The sequence below is a fragment of the Zosterops lateralis genome, assembly GCF_965231275.1.
Source record: "Zosterops lateralis genome assembly, chromosome: 13".
NCBI lineage: Eukaryota > Metazoa > Chordata > Aves > Passeriformes > Zosteropidae > Zosterops > Zosterops lateralis.
The window spans coordinates 8337628-8354943 of NC_139773.1; the positions used below are offsets into that span (position 1 = coordinate 8337628).

The 17316-nt window shown below is 57.4% G+C and overlaps 1 protein-coding gene across 1 annotated transcript; it reads left to right on the forward strand.

Annotated features, from left to right (window-relative positions):
- Positions 1-305: 305 nt before the first annotated feature.
- On the forward strand, positions 306-17097 carry ONECUT1 (one cut homeobox 1). The gene is made up of 2 exons (XM_083871408.1): positions 306-1992; positions 16553-17097. The coding sequence occupies exons 1-2, from the start codon at positions 912-914 to the stop codon at positions 16843-16845; spliced, it is 1374 nt and encodes a 457-aa protein (XP_083727534.1). The 5' UTR covers positions 306-911; the 3' UTR covers positions 16846-17097.
- Positions 17098-17316: the final 219 nt, after the last annotated feature.

Consider the following 17316-nt stretch of genomic DNA (forward strand, 5'->3'; position numbering starts at 1 on the left):
CCCGCCCGGACCCGCGGGAGCGCCGGGGCTGCGGGAGATGAGCTGCAGGGACACAGCGCCCGGGGCTCCCACCGCCACCCCGGGCCGGGCACTGAGGGGAGCGGTACCGGGCGGGCGGCCGCGGGACAGCGCGGGGGACACGGCGGGGAGCGCGGGGACACGGGGGGCACTGCCCGGGGCGCGCCGGGACAGGGCGGGCCCGTGTCACCTCTGGAAGCTCCCGGTGAGGTGAGGAGGCTCCGCGCCCGCGGAAAACGCGGAGTCACCGAAGGGGCGGGGCGGGGCGGAGCGGAGCGGGTGTCCCTGCGGGCGGGCGGGGGCGGCCCGTTGTGCCCGGGGCGGGGGCCGCGGCTCCGGGGCAGGACACCGCCAGCTCTGGGCGCCGCCGCGCGGGGCTCGCCCGCTTAAATAGCGGCGGTGACGTCACGGGGCGGGGCGGGGCGGGCGGGGGCGCGGCGCGCAGGCGCGGTGCGGGCGGCGGCGGCGCTGCAGCAGCAGCGGAGCCCGGGCGCGGGGCGCAGAGAGAGCCATGGCTGGGGATGGCGAGGGACGCGGCCACACACCCGCCGCGGCCGCGGCTGCGGGGCCCGGCCTGAGGGAGCGGCGGCCCTAGGACCGGCCCGGCGGCGCCAGCCGGCAGCGGGGGGAAAAAAAAATAATAAATAAATACGTTGCCACAAAATAAAAATTAAAAAGGGAAAAAAAAAAAAAAAAAAAAAAAAGACAACCAACCGAACCCGGGAAAGCCAGCAGCCCGGCGACAGCAGCAGCAGCAGCACCGCCAGCACAGCCCGCAGCGCTCGCCCGCCGCCGCCGCCGGCCCGCGGGAGGAACCGGCCGCCGCCAAGAGCTCCGGGACGCCCCGCCGCCCACCAGATAGATGTGCGGTCCCGCCGCCCGCACGGCCCACGATGAACGCGCAGCTGGCGATGGAGAACATCGGCGATCTGCACGGGGTGAGCCATGAGCCGGTGCCCGCCGCCGCCGACCTGATGAGCGGCAGCCCGCACCACCGGAGCGCGGTGTCCCACCGCGGCGGCCACCTGCCGGCCCACCCGCGCTCCATGGGCATGGCCTCCATCCTCGACGGCGGCGACTACCACCACCACCACCGGCCGCCCGAGCACGCCCTGACCGGCCCCCTGCACCCCACCATGACCATGGCCTGCGAGACACCCCCCGGCATGAGCATGAGCAGCACCTACACCACGTTAACCCCTCTGCAGCCTCTACCTCCCATCTCGACCGTCTCGGACAAGTTCCCTCACCACCACCACCACCATCACCACCACCACCATCCCCACCAGCGGATACCGGGCAACGTGAGCGGCAGCTTCACGCTCATGCGGGACGAGAGGGGTCTGGCGTCCATGAACAATCTCTACACCCCGTACCACAAGGATGTTACCGGCATGGGGCAGAGCCTCTCTCCGTTGTCTGGATCGGGCCTGGGGAGCATCCACAACTCCCAGCAAGGGCTGCCCCACTACGCTCACCCCGGTGCCACCATGCCCGCCGAGAAAATGCTCACCCCGAACGGATTTGAAGCCCACCACCCTGCCATGTTAGCCAGGCATGGCGACCAACACCTCACCCCCCCCTCCGCTGGCATGGTGCCTATCAACGGGATCCCACACCACCCCCATGCCCACCTGAACGCCCAGAGCCACGGGCAAATCCTGGGCTCTGCCAGGGAGCAAAACCCTTCTGTAACTGGTTCGCAGGTCAACAGTGGAAGTAATTCAGGGCAAATGGAAGAAATCAATACCAAAGAAGTAGCTCAGAGGATCACCACCGAGCTCAAGCGGTACAGCATCCCCCAGGCTATCTTCGCCCAGAGGGTGCTGTGCCGCTCTCAAGGGACGCTCTCGGACCTGCTGAGGAACCCCAAGCCCTGGAGCAAGCTCAAATCCGGCCGGGAGACCTTCCGCAGAATGTGGAAGTGGCTCCAGGAGCCGGAGTTCCAGCGGATGTCTGCTCTGCGGCTTGCAGGTGAGCCCGCTGGGGGTGGTGGGGCACGGCGGGGGCAGAGCGGGGCCTCGGGCCTGGCCAGGCCGCCCCAGCCCCTGCCCGTCCCTGAAGAGCAGCACCGACCCCCGGCTCCGCCGCTCCGCTTCTCTCCCCTCCCTTCTCCCTCTCCCGGCTGGGCACCCCCCGGTTCCCCCGCGCCGCGCTCAGACAAAGCCGAGCGGGGCTGGGGCTGCGCGGTGCGGCCCCCGCTGTGCCCGTTCCGGCCGGGGCAAACGCTCCGGGCTCGGCGGCCGCGGGCAGAGCGGGGCCGGTACCGGGACCCGCCGAGAGCCGCCCCGGCCGCCCGCAGCGCCCAGGGCGAGGCGGAAATGCTGGAACTGGCGGCTGAGCCGGGCCCGAGCGGGCCCACGGACGGGGCACGGGGCAGCCCCGGTAACGCGCCGCCCAGAGGGGTCGGTGCACCTGCTTTGTGCCGGGGCCGGGGGGCGCAGGTCCCGGCGGGGCTCGGGGACACCGGCCCGCTCGGGCTGGGTGACCGGGGACAGGCGTTGGGCGAGAATGAGCCGAGCCCGGCGGGCCAGCTGTGGCCGGGAAATGCTGTTGGCTAAAATCGTTGGATTCCTTAATTTATTTTTTTTAAATTGGTTGTAGTTCTCGTTAGGCCGCGGAGTTTGAGTTTGGCGTGGGTGTCTCTGCGTGAGACAAACCGTGTGGTGGTTTCTGTGCTCCAGAGCGTCCCCCCGCTGTGGGCGCTCGCTGCCCGCCGTTCCCGGAGCGGGTCCGTATTGTCGGCTCGGGGATGGCCGGCCCGGGCCGTACCTGTGCTCTGCGCCCTCCCCGAACCCTCCCGCCCGCGCCGCCCGGGTTTAATACACCGTCAGCGAGCGTTTGTTAATTAAGTGATAGGTCTCCATTAATTTGTCCCTGGAGAACGCGAGACAGTCAATCCGAGTTGGAGCCGGGGTCACTGATCCGTTTCACAGACAAAAATAAGGGAAGGGCCAAATCTTTCTCCTTTCAAAAGCACAACTGGCCTTGCGCTTTCGACTACGGCGACGGTGACAACTCGAGAGCGTTTCCCGGGTGTGCGGGGACTCAGCTGGGCCACCAGTGCTCCGAGCCTGTTTTCAGTCAACCACCTCGTTCCAGAACCCTAAAGCAGAGCAGGAAGGGCCCGGGCAGGGCCTCCCTCCCCGCTGTGGCCGGCCCTGAGGTGCCCGCCGGTGGGAGGACGTTGCTCTCTTTGGCTTCCACTCCTGCACAGTCAGTTTCAAAGGTCTGAGCTCTCAGAAATCGCCCTTTCCGCCTTCCCTTTCTCGGCAGCCACCCCACCAGCGAAAAACCCTCGTCTTGCTGGTGCTGCCCAGGAGAGGAGGCTGGAGTTTGTGTTTCCAATATCCCCGTAACGATTGCTAAGGCCAACTTTCTTCGATTTGGAGCGTATTTTTACGACAATTCGGTCGACCTGAATCTCCGCTCATTTGCATAGATCGATACTGGAAACAACCCCTCGGTTCGGAGCCTGCTGGCATCCCTTCCCCTGGCCGGGGAGCTCTGCCAGCCGCGGCCGCTGCAGGGAGGAGGGAGGAGGGAGGCGGCCCTGCTCTGCCCAGCTGCCGGGGCCGGAGGGTCCCATTGTTCGCCTCTGCCCCCAAACCGCCCCTTCTCCAGCCACCTCCGCGCTGCCCTCTCATAAACGGATCCCGGTAATCCCGTTAGAGGGACAAAGCCTCATTATTCCGCCTTCCCTTTCCGATGAAACCCGAAAGCTGGCACCTTGCAGGAACAGCTTCCCCGGGGCGCAGAGGGGCTGGCAGCGCGGGGGATGTGCCCCCCACCCCGGGACTCCCCACGTCCCTCGCAGCGGGGCCGGGCCGGGCCCCGGGGGCTCTCCCCGCGTACCGGGGGCTCCGGGCCGGGCCCCAGGGGCTCTCCCCGCGTACCGGGGGCTCCGGGCCGGGCTCCAGGGGCTGTCCCCGCGTACCGGGGGCTCGGGCCGGGCTCTGCAGGGTCTCCCCGCGTACCGGGGGCTCCGGGCCGGGCCCCAGGGGCTCTCCCCGCGTACCGAGGGCTCCGGGCCGGGCTCTGCAGGGTCTCCCCGCGTACCGGGGGCTCCGGGCCGGGCCCCAGGGGCTCTCCCCGCGTACCGAGGGCTCCGGGCCGGGCTCTGCAGGGTCTCCCCGCGTACCGGGGGCTCCGGGCCTCGCCGGGCGCTGCCCACCCGGGCTCCGGCAGCACGTGGGCATTTGCATAGCGCTGCCTCCGTGTCCGTGGGGCGGTCCCGGGCCCCCGCCCCGCCCCGCGCAGCCTGCGCGCCCCCCCGCGCCCCTCCGCGCCCCCCCGCGCCCCCCGCGCAGCCTGCGCACCCCTCCGCCTGGAAATGCATGAAGTATCGATTTTATTTTGTGCAGGTTTTAAATGTGTGATGATCTTACTAAGTGGTAAAAATCTGCCCCGATTGATATTGATGTATGAACGTCAATTCAAAATAACATAAATTACTGCAGCCCGACGCAAATTAAATTTCACGTCCGAATTATAACTCACTCCCGGGCGTTTAGAGAATTATCAGGTAGATAAATACCCAGAGCCGCCTTCATTTCTTCCCTTTCTGATTTCCTGCAGACAACGGCCGGGAGGCGGTGAGGGGGATGGAGCCTGCTTATTTTAGGCCTCGCGGTCTCGCCTTGCACTTTATCTTGAGTATTTGCCCCTTCCAGCCGTCCCTGGGGGATTCCTACCTCCCAGATTACAGAAGCTCCGACAAATAGAAGAAAAATTGGTAGTTACATGGAAGCGGGATTGAGGTCTTGACACTTCCTGGGCTGTCTCTTGAAATGTAAGCAGAACTGCTAATTGCAAAGCTGACCTCTTCCAGCCTCCATCTTATTCATCCCATCTCCCTTCTCTGTTCTTTTTTTCCTTTGTCTGTCCCACTCTCTCTTTCCTCTCTATCACTGAATATTTATCTATTTGACTGTCTCTCTGTTAGTCTTCCCTCCCTCCCCCTCGCCTTCATTGACATTTGGAAGGGCTGTGAAGGGAAGCCGAAAAAATAAATACAATTAAAAGGAAAAGTACATCCCTTCTGCAGCCTGCTGGGATTTAATGCGGAATTTATTTCAGGGTTTGTTGGTTTGGGTTTTTGTGTGTGTGTGAGAGAGAGAGAGAGGAAACAGGAGGGGATAAAGAAAGAAAAAAACCCGAGTTTATCTCGTTCAGAAAAAAATAATCTGCTTCGAGCCGTTCATTGTTGGAAGAGCGAGTGCCCCCGGCCTCGCACGGGCCGCGGCTCGGGAGGAAGGGCAGCGCCCGGGGAGAACACGGCACAGACACGTTTGAGAACAGAGCAGAGGAGTGAAGGGAGCCCGAGGCTCTCAGGATCCACTGCCGGAGGGGTCCTTTGCCGTGTGCGCCCTCTGAGCTCGTCCCGAGCGGTGTCAGCGGGGAAAGGCGCCCTGGGGAACCCGGCCCGTCCCTCCAGAGCTGCTCCGTGTTTGCCTGAGCCCTCACTGGCATTTTTCATAGCTGCACCTCTTTTCCTCCTTTCCTCTTATCCTTTCTCCCTCCTAATGTGAATCCCGGCTAAGCCGAAGCCTCGGGAAGCCGCCGAGAAATTCTCACCAAATTAACTGTAAAGAAATCGATGGAGTAATCAGAGCGTTTTCCACATTAAATATGAAATCTAATGCCGCCGTTTGCACCTCTCGCCCGCCGCCCCCGAGCGCGCCGGGAAGGTCGGGGCCGCCCCGGCCCCGGTGGCCTCATTAGGGGCTGTTTAATATTTACCCTGCGGGCACTTTGCATAAAGGCATTTGCATCGGGGGGCGGGGGGCATCGACCGGGGCCTTCAGCGGCGACACTCCGAGCGGGGACAGGCCCGGGGGAGACGCGCTTCCCCTGCCGACCCTGCGGAGCTCCCGAACGGGGACGGCCCGGGGCTGGCTCGGCGCCCCTCGGGCCGGGACAGCGGGAGCGGTGCTGGGGCCGAGACAAGGGCAAGGGCTCGGGGGTGGGAGAGCACCCGGATCAGCCGTGCCCGGCACCGCAGCGCCCGGTGCGCAGCTGGGGAGCGCTTGTTTGCCGGCCGCGTCCTTCGGCGGGATTGATTTACAGCCGCGTTTGCCCTTCGTTAATGTTTGCCCAGCGGGAGGAGGAGGAGCGGGGCCGCGCGTTCCTCCGCACCGGGCCGGGCCCGCCCCGCAGCGCGCCCGTCCTGGCCCGGCAGAGCCCCCGCCCCGCCCCCGCAGCGCGGCCCGGCCCCCGCCCGCTCCTTCCTGCGCTCTCTCGGCTGTTTGTTTGTTTTAATTACCCGCCTCGTGGCGGGGCGGCACCCGGGGGCCGTGCCCGGTCCCACCCTCGCTGCCGTTTGGCTCAAACAGCTCAAAGCCGCTCCCGCCCGCGGGTGCCCCGGGGCCGCACGGCCGGGCTGTGGGCGCGATGCCCATCCCGGACCGGCCGGGCCATCCACCGTCCGCAGCCCTCGCCGGTCGCCCCTCGGTTCCCGGGGGTTCTGCGCCATCTACTGACCGTCCGCTGGCGGGAGCGGCCCCCCGGCCCGGGCACCCCGCCTGCCCCGGGCCCCCCGCCTGCCCCGGGCACCCCACTGGCACCGAGCACCCCGTCTGCCCCGGGCCCCCCGCCCGCGCCGAGCACCCCGCCTGCCCCGGGCAGCGCCGTGAGCGAAGGGCCCCGCGCCGCCACCGGGGCTGGCTCTGTCCTCTCGTTCCCGGCGGGCGAGGAGCGAGTGAGGCCCTGCCCGCCTTCAGCACCACGGACAGCGACCTTTGGCAGGGCCCGACCCGCTGCGGGCCCGGCTCCGCCTCCGCCCCGCGGCAAAGCTCCCGGGCGAGCCCCGCGGCGGGACGGGAACGGGGCCGGGGCCGGGGCCGGGGCCGGGCCAGCCCCTCCCGGTTGGCGGATGAGGCCGCCCCCAGCCGGGCGCAGGTGCTCGTTGAGCCTCCCCACGGCTGCCGGCCCCGATGGGGAGCAGCATCCTATCGATTATACGTAGCGGCAGCCGGCAATTAGCGCCGCGGTGCTGCGGCCAGAGCCGGGCTGGGCTGAGCGCACGGGCTGAGCTGGGCTGAGCTCACGGGCTGAGCTGAGCTGAGCGCACGGGCTGAGCTGAGCTGGGCGCACGGGCTGAGCTGGGCTGAGCTCACGGGCTGAGCTGGGCGCACGGGCTGAGCTGAGCGCACGGGCTGAGCTGAGCTGGGCGCACGGGCTGAGCTGGGCTGAGCGCACGGGCTGAGCTGGGCGCACGGGCTGAGCTGGGCGCACGGGCTGAGCTGGGCGCACGGGCTGAGCTGGGCTGAGCGCACGGGCTGAGCTGAGCGCACGGGCTGAGCTGGGCTGAGCGCACGGGCTGAGCTGGGCTGAGCGCACGGGCTGAGCTGAGCGCACGGGCTGAGCTGGGCGCACGGGCTGAGCTGAGCTCACGGGCTGAGCTGGGCGCACGGGCTGAGCTGGGCGCACGGGCTGAGCTGGGCTGAGCGCACGCGCTGCCCGCGGCGAGATCCGCTCGGCTCCCGGCACGGCAGAGCCCTGAGGGCGCCTGGTTTGGGGATGGGTGCCTTCCAACGGGTGCGTGGCCAGAGGGGACGCGAGCTTCCCCCAGCAGGGTGACTCAGGCAGCCAGAGGGGCCGGGATACCCCAGGAGGAGGAGAGGGGAGAGGTGCGTGGCACCAGGATTGTGCCCGCTGCAGGTGCCACCTGTAGGGAGCCCGGGCTCCTGCGGTGCTACAGCTGAGTTCTGCCGTGTGCCATCTGCCTTTTACACAGCCAGGAAGGAACGTGATGATCAGATCGAGACAAAATCATCTGGAAATACACAGGCCAGGTATGGTTCGGTGTCTGGCTTTGGCTGTAGCGGCACTAAAACACCGCTCCTGCTTTGCCTCGGGCAGCCTTCACCTGCCTGTGGAGCCCAGGGGTCCGCACAAGCTCCACACAAGGGACAAGTTCGTTTCCAGGGAGTTCGAAGGTGGCTGAAGCTCAGGAGCTGTTGCTGCAGTGCTGGTGAATTCACCTGAAGACTCCAGGCATCGTGGGGAGCTTTTCCCGAGGACCGAGCGGGACCCGCGTGTCGGGCGCTTCCCTGACCAAATCGATAAATGTCCATTCGCGTTCCAGACATAAATCTACCTGGATTAATCATACACGGCCAGCAGAGGAGTGACCGCTGCTGACAGACTCTCTTTGGAAACGCAGCTGACTTGAGTCGTTTCGCCTAAGAAGAAGTCAGTTTTATGATGCTGAAAAATTAATTTATAGGAACAATTTATTAGCCGAACGGTAGTTTTCATTCCCCCCCCCCCCCCCCCCCCCCAATTTTAGGGCGATAGGAATAGGAAGCCTCAGTGGTGACATTTCCGTCCAGCCCAAACGGCAAATAAAGCTCGATGGATGTCTGCAGTCCCTCAGGTGTGCGGGCAGCCCCGCGGGCTCTGCGGGCGTTCTTCTGGTGCAGCCTCACACAGAGCCAAGTATTGGATCCGATGGCACGGGGGGACTCTTCCTTAACGTTTGGGTGCAGAAGCCGCTGAACTGAACCCGGGTTCAGGTTTTGGAATTTTTTCGCGTGTAGAATTGTGCACTCGTTGTCACACGCGTTACAAACCCGTCGATAAGAGCTGAGCCCCAGGCGGGAGAGTTTCCCCTTTCCCCCATTTCTCCCCGCACAGGCAGCTGCCAAACGGCTTCCTTAATGTCCCCCACAGCCGGAGGAACTTCTCTATGTCATCACTGACTCATTTCTCCTTTATTTGAAACATATCTCGTTATTCCGACTATACCGGAATTGACGGAGAACTCAATAATCGGAGCCGGGGAAGCGGGGGCCGGCAGGCCGGTCCTCAGGAGCGGAACCAGAGGAGCGGCCCGGGTTTGTCAGTGAATCTGGCGATCCTCAATGTTGCAGTGAGGGTTTTGCAACGGATTGCGCGGCTTCCACCGCTCAGAAACTCCGTTTTCGGCTGCGGTAGCAAAGTCTCTGACTGGGGATGCGGGAGGGGGCGGAATGACCCCGCCTGGCTCCGGAGTCAGCGCCCGAACCCCTCGGGGGGATTGTCTCCCGTCAGCGGGCCGGGGCCGCCGGAGCCGCTGTGGCCCCGCTCCCGGCTCTGTCCCGCGGGCGGGGCTGGCGGGGCGGGGGGCGCGGAGGGTGGGGAGCGGCGGGGCAGGTGCGCGGCGGGCGGCGCTGCCCGGGCCGAGGGGGCCGGCCCGCGGGGGCGGGGCGCGGCGCGTAAGCGGGGCAGAGCGCGCAGCACGGGCGGTGTTTGGCAGCTTGCGCTATGCGGGGTGCAGCGGAACGGGGCGGCCGGCGCTCCCCGGCGGGGTGCTGTGCCTTCGTGCGGCGCGGAGCGGCAGCGCGGGTGAGGAGCCCATGGCACGGCACGGCGCGGTGCGGAGCGCACGGCGGGATGTGCTGCGGTGCCTTAGGGAACCCGCCGTGCGCTGGGATGTTGTGCGGTGCGGTCTCCACGGTGAGGTGGGATGAAGTGCGGTGGGATGTGACGAGGTGCGATGGGGTGGGGTGCGGTGCGGTCCCCGCAGTGTGATGTGGTGGGGTCCCCGCAGTGTGATGCGGTGCGGTGGGATGTGGTGCGGTAGGATGCGGTGCGGTCCCCGGGGTGCGATGCAGTGCGGTCCCCGCGGTCCCCATTGTAGGATGCGGTGCGGTGGGACACGGTGCGGTGCAGTGGGATGCAGTGCGGTCCCCGCGGTGGGATGCGGTGCAGGGAGATGCGGTGCGGTGCGGTGGGATGCGGTGCGGTCCCTGCCGTGCAGTGGGATGCGGTGCGGTGGGATGGGATGCGGTGCGGTCCCCGCGGTGTGGTGCGATGGGATGCGGTGCGGGGGGATGCGGTGGGATGCGGTGCGGTGGGATGGGATGTGGTGCGGTGGGATGGGATGCGGTGCGGGGGGATGCGGTGGGATGGGATGCGGTGCGGGGGGATGCGGTGGGATGGGATGCGGTGCGGAGCCCCGGCCTCGCTGCGCGCTCCTCCCGCGGGGAGCGGGCGCCACCCCGCGGCCGGGGCCCGCCTGCGCCGCTGCGGCGCGGGGCCTGGTGGGGGGGGCGGACCTGGCTGACGCGATTAAAATATTGATGTAGTCGCAAAAAATCGTTCATTAAGGCAATTTAATCTTTGCTATTAAATGTCCTTTCAATTCATTTGGGGTAATTAAGATGCAGTTTAAGTGATTAAATTCTAATTACTTATCCTAGGCAAAGAAATATTTGTCACAGTAATATGGTTAACTAAAGACCTAGCTAAAGAATTTTAACATTTACTTTAAATGATATCGCAGGGAAATCAGGTGCTTTCCCCTGATTGATCCACTTAGCAACATATTCTGTAACGGTGGTGTCAGCTCGCTGAAGTGGTTACAGATCCATCAACACTAAGTTTGTGTAAACCCCTGAATCCTGAACTGCTGAGTCAGCACTCCTCAGGCAGATTCACTTCATTATTCCAGGGGCAGCAAATTAAGGTCACTCATTTTAATACAGCGCCCAGGAGTGAGATGTTTACCGTTCTGGCTCAGCTGGGATCTGTATGTTGGCAGGCTGATGTCATCCTGTGAGCTCCCCATGTACAAACGTATTTTCGTCTCTTTTGATGTTATGAAACAACAAAAGAGTGTTCCCTGGATTTGATGGCAGAGAAATGAGACACAGATTAAAAAAATCTCTGGGTGTATGGAAACATCTACACCCTGAATAAGTGTAAATACAAATCACTGGAGAAACAAGTGCCAAATGCTGAATAATGCCAGGATTAAAAAGAAACAATTTAGTGTGGGCTCAGACATTACAGAGTAGACAATACTCTTTTCAGTTGAAAGGAGAAAGCTTTGGGGAGCAACCAGTGGCCTGTGTCACCCATGCAGGCTTTCATCACTGAAAAGCTGTGAAGGGCCTTGTCCCATGGTGGGCTGAAGCTGAAGGGAATGTTCTTTCAAGCATCAGTGCTGTCTGCTACCTGCTGCAGCAGGAGCTCACGGCCACGAGCTGCCACCACATGTGGAGCCTGTCTCACACAGCACCTTTCCAGAGGGATTCCATTTCCCAAGCACCTTTGAGGACCCTGGGGCAGTGTCAAGGATGGGGCAGTGCAGGGGACCGCTGAACAGTGATGTATCAGAGTGGAGGTCATCCAGCAGTTGTGGATATTATTCAGGTCAAACAGATTTGCTTGGGTTTAGTTGATGTGGTGACATCTAACCCTCAAGTAGCCTGTGTCTCATATGCCCTTTTATTTTTGTTTTCATATTCCCCCAAATATGAAGTTTTTGATAATTGGGAAAGACCTGTTCATGTGTCTGTCTGCATGCCCCAGAGGTGTTATTCACATGATAAGGATGTAACTTATCACACTTTATTATGTGTTATTGCCACCATGAATTTACCATAAGCTTTTAGCTACCTGTTTCTACTGAACTGTTGTAGCCAGTGTGATTAGAACTGTCTGTGGTGGCCAAAGTCCTCAAGCAGTTTCAGCCTCCTGCAGAAATACTGCCACTTTCTCCACCAGAAGGTAGAGCCTCCTACAGAAGAATATCCCTCAGGATATTCTCCAGTTAATACCAGTGAAGAGTTTTCACTCTCCAAACTTGTTATTGGATACTGTGTGATGTTTCAAAACTAGAAGCAGATGATTTGGAAAGGAACTCCTAGGTGGACACAGTTCAGATTGTAGCTGAATTTTCTGGACCTGACACAAAAGAGATTTGAAAATACATGTAAAGAGAGACTTCTAAAAGGGTTTTTTATGTCTTTAAGATAGTTCTGTACATGAGGTTGGGATAACTAAAAGACTTTTGCAAGAGGAGGGGTAAAGGACCACTACATCATCTCATACAAGGCACTTGGTGGCCATCAAGTAATACTGGCTTGTGGTCAGCAGTGACCCAGGCCAGAGCTGGAAATGGACCTGTCACCTCAGGGTGAAAGGTCTCATATCCCATCATTGGTGACCTGAACACAGTCTCCTCTCCATGTCCACAGGCTCTGAATTCAGCATGGCTGGGGAGACTCTCTTTCTGGTGTGGATCCACTCTGGTTGCAAACAGAGGAGAAAAGAGCTCCCTGTGAGCAGAGATCCCCTGTGTGCATTGGCTTTGTCGTCCACAGGGTGAGGAGACTCATGCCCAGGCACTGCTGGGCTGTACTCTTCCCTTCCAAGAGCAGCTCTGTTGATCTGCTGCTGGTGCTCCCCTCTGCTGCCCTGTGTCCCTGCTGTCCCTCCAGCCACTTTGTACAGGCAAAAATCTGGTTGTGGCCATTATGTGCCCCTGTGCTTGGGCTGTGGGAACTGCTGCAGGCAGCTGGTGAGCAGTGTGGCCTTCAGAGTGCACGGCTGCTGCCTCAGCCTGGCTGTGCTTGAAAGGGCACAGCTCTGCCAGTGCCAGGCCTGAGACCTCCCCAGTCCACCTCGGTGTCTGCACTTTTCCACCCCCTGCCAGTGGGCCACCAGCTGAGCAATGCGTCTCTCAGGAAGGGTTGCCCTCTGACATCAAAAGTAGCCACAGGGCTTGGGGCAGGGTTTGCCCAAAGTAAAATTTTCCATTGTTGTTCCTTCTGCTTCAGTGAGAGTTTTCCAGAAAAGCAGCCAGCAGAATTCGTGGTGATATTTTATTATGTTCACAAACCAAACCAGAAAACCATCAGAAATCAGGTTTATTGCGAGCATTACCAGTTTCATTCATTGCTTCTGTTTTTTAGAAAGGAGAACTGGAGTTTGCCAGAAATGGTTAGGCACGTGTACACACCAGATGCTCCTGAAAATTGATGTGTAGTAATCAGGGTTTTTTTCTTTAAAAAGAAATCCACCCTCTAGGGATGAAACAGTAGATCAAGCATCAGGGTTAACACCTGAGCTTACCATAATCTTGACTTTTAGACTGACTGAATAATGGTGTTCATATCACAAATAAGCAAAACATCCTCTTCACTGTCTCAACCTAAAGATGCAATTAGTGCATTTTCATAGGGGCCACGATCCTGCTCACACCCCTGGCAGAGCAGAACTAATCCCACTGTGCTGCACCCAGCTGGGGGCTGCAGAAGAACGTCAGCAGACAGTGGAGCTGCAGAGGTGAGAGCCCACCTCTGCACATGCACAGGCAGCGGGACCTCAGTGGGATGAACAGGCCTTACAAGGTCTGGAAAGTTGACCAAATCACTTGGGTGACTTAGAAGGAACAAAGGGAGACAAAAATAGATTGATGGGCTGTGTCAGGAGAATTGCAAGTGTCAAAAATATCTGTTGCTCAGGGCAGAGGAAGATGGAAGTGACTGGGAGAGGCCAGAGTTCAGCACTGGATTTATAAGGTTCCTCCTGGCACTGATAATATTACATTGTCATATCTGCACGTGTGTTGCCAGAGTCAGGGTGACTCTTCCTTTATCCCCTGCTTTTCTCTTTTCTTAACAAGATTTTCTTAAAGGCTTTTTCAAAAGGCATCACACGGAGCATCACTCAGGGCAGCCTGGAGACAAAGAACAGGGCTGGCTGCAGCAGGGAGTGAGGGCAGGGTGCAAGCAGGTGTGTCCTGGGAGAGGTGCACACCTCTAGAGAGCGCAGCACCCTGCAAAGCACCTAAATTCAGTGGCTGTGCTGTGGGAGAGGGTCCACTCACAGTGCTCAAGGGCAGGGGCACAAGAAGGACATCAGTGCAAATTACTGTTATTATCTTCTGCTATGTAAGATAAAAGAGAGATGGAGTGTGTGATAAATTGTTGTGAAGACAGGCTCTGGTGTTTTTCCAAAAAAGCCATTTCAGTTGATGTCTCTGGGGCCTGACCTCAGCGGACATGAGGGGAGGACCCGGAGTTAGGGGAGGACCTGGCCAGAACAGGCACAGCTGCCCTGCCTGGCCATGACCTGGCTCTGCTGTCAGAGCCCCACCCTGCCAGCCCTGGCTGTGTGAGCTGGCCAATCTCTGGGCCTGCTCTGAATCTACTCTCACGTTGGAGCAGATTTTATCCCATGGTGTACATTTGTTCTCCGGCAAGCTGGAAGCTACAATTTATTATTAAAATTGATTGGCTCCAGTGCAGGGAAAACGATCGCAAGGAAACCCTATTACAGTTTTTCATTATCACCATTATTTATTTTTAAGTGCTATTAATATTCCTGAGCCTAGACAAGGCAGAAGATGAGAGGTGGTATCCACCCCTGCTGCTCACAACCTGAGGCCTGGCAGCACAAGGGCTCTTGGAACAATTGAGTGTGTTGGGAAGTTTTTGCCCTCAATCTGCCTCTGGCAAATGCTAATGGAAGTAGAGCTGAAAATATTTGAGAAATAGTAAGACAGGCTTATTTGTATCATAGGCTAGATAGGTTTTATTTTTTTTCTCTCTAGTAATGAGCTCTTTTTTCTTTCCTCTGTGATGTCACTAGCATTAATTAAGAGGGTTTTGATACAATTGAAGTTGAGGAACAAGGTATGTTTGTCACTCTTGGGACACTTTTTATGGAAATAATTGTTAAGGAATACTACATTTCAGGAAATGAGCACAAGTCCAGGAAGACAATGTGTTATGCAAGCTAGTTTCACAATAGATGGTTGGTTTTTTGTTATTCCCTACTATTTCAGAGAACTCATGTTGTGGCTTGTGATCGAAGCCCCGGAGGCTCACATCACTAATTGAGCTGGCTTTGTACCTACTGCTGTGACTGTCATTTGTGATGTGGTGATTCACACTGAAGCACTGCACAGCACTGACTTGGATCACGCTATCTCTGCCATTAGGATTTTGTAACAAATTATGATCCGGATGGAGTATCTGGGCGGAAGATGGAATTTGTGTAGCCTTTGAAAAAAGGTGTAAAGCAGCATGAGCAGAAATGAGGCACAGCAAAAGTTGTCTGCACCTGGTTTGTCTTGTTTTCTGCCTGAGCCTGTTAGCAGGGGCAGTCAGAGCTGGAGGCTGAGGCTGTTACACAGCTGAGCTCCTGCAGCTGCTTTCCCAGGACTTTCTGATTATCAAATGGTCAGACATATATAAAAGACTGAGATGCTGTTGGTATCCTCATTCTTAATATTTGTCAATAAATAACAGACTATTCTTGCAAAAGCGTTTTTAACCCTTGGTTTGCCAGTGTTAACCTCCAGTGGGGATGCAGATTATTTCAGCAGGTATCAATCCCCAGAGTGAATTCAGCAGTTTGGCCTCAGCAGGGGCTCACGTGCATGAGGAAACCTGTTTTTTAGCCCAGAAGCTCCATGGTGTTTTAGAGGTCAGGATGTAACTTCAAAGAATTCTTCAAAGGTTTTCAGATAAAAATACCTGTAGGAGACATGAGTTTGGCAGCCTAGTCTATTTGATTGATGTGTGATTTCTTATGAGAGAGTATGTGGCTGGAATATTTATTGTTAGGGACCTTTTGGAAAGCCTCTCCTCAGAGGGTATTGAGCCACCAGTGTCTTGGTCCCTGCCTGGGCCAGCAGAAGGAGCCTTCACAGCTGCTGGCTCCTGATCTGTGCAGTTCCTATTTCTCAAGTACAAAAGGTGAACGACAATTTTTATACCTCCCATGAGCAACAAAACCCTCATGCCAGGGCTGGCTCTCAGTAGTAATAGAAGCTGTAGAAAGGACCTTTGGAAATTAATTTGCTGCTTTCATTCCAATAACCATGGTGTAAGTAGAGATACTGCACAAAATTCTTTGCTTAATCAGTACTGATCTCCACAGAAGCCAGGACTAGACAGACGCAGAGAAAGAACATTCATATCACCTTCAGAAACACATCTCTCAATCAGAATTAAAGGACACTGTTAGAAGAAAAAGAGAGACAGACAACTTCAGACAATTCTGAAAGTGAGGCAGAGGAATCTGTGTTCCCAAGGAAGTTTTATCCTAGCAAAATGCTAACAAGATGAGCTGGCAGACAGTTGAAGGCTGACAGAGGGATCTGGGAGTCTCCCTCACATCCCATCAGATCCTGCCTGGAAGGTGATCTGGGAGGCAGATTTCAAATTGCAAGCACCCTTTAATAATGCAGAGCAAAATAACACTCTCAAAGGGAAAGAAGAGAGGATAGATGAAATAAGGAGCAATTATATAAAGAATATTTACTATACCATTGTTTTTCATTACAAAACATGTTTTATTGTGTTCAGGATACATCTGACCTGTAAAACTGTGGTAGCATCTTGGTTTCTGCCAGTTCCTTATTTCTCAGTCAACAAAATGCTACAGAAATGGATTGAAAGCCACTAATAATGGTAAAAAAGTATGACCAAGGCTAACTTTACAGTTCATTGAATTTCCACTCTACCTCCTAGAGATATTAAATAGCTAAAATCTCAGCACTAATGGGTCGTATCAAAGTATAAGCTCTCGGTAATAGCATTTGCTGAGTTTTAGCAGAAAACAAAGGTATTTTCTAACTTCTATTCCTTATACTTGTAATAGCTTATAATGAGTAAGAGATTTTAATGTCCCACATCCTCTCCAAATTTGGAAGGTGACATGAACAGTCCTTTTCCCCTAATTTTTCCTGTACTGTGTTCCCACACCCTCCTCTGCCAGCCCTGTCTAACTGTCCTCCCCTTTCTTGCAGCGTGCAAGAGGAAAGAACAAGAGCACGGGAAGGATAGAGGGAACACACCCAAAAAGCCTCGGTTGGTCTTCACTGACGTCCAGCGTCGAACTCTACATGCAATATTCAAGGAAAATAAGCGTCCGTCCAAAGAATTACAAATCACCATTTCCCAGCAGCTCGGGTTGGAGCTGAGCACCGTCAGCAACTTTTTCATGAATGCACGGAGGAGGAGTCTGGATAAGTGGCAAGACGAGGGCAGCTCCAATTCAGGCAACTCATCTTCTTCATCAAGCACTTGTACCAAAGCATGAAGGAATAACCACGAACTGAAACCTCGGTGGAAAAGCTTTAAAAATAAATAAATAAATAAATAAAGACAGACCAGGACCTCAAAATAGCAGGTTTATACTTAAAACTATTTGAAAAAAAATATTTATAAGTCCAAAGAAACCAAAGACTTATTTCACCTGCATTATGACTTTGTTCTAAGACACACACTTTAGTAGGATGACGACTTGCAAAAAAAACAGAGAGGAAGAAGAAAGAGAAACGGAGGGAATGAAATGGAAAGCAAAGAGAAGAGGAACAGACCACTGGTCTTACACCTTGGCCCATTATCATCTTCACCGTACTTGGCTGTTTAGTGGTTTGGAGCATAGTGATTTCCTGTCATTGAACAGACATCTCTTTGGATACAGCTCTTCATGTCCACAGCAGTTGCCATGAAGGTGTTCAGTGTATCCGTACACGCCAGTGGGTAGGGACTCAGTCAGGGCTGGTCT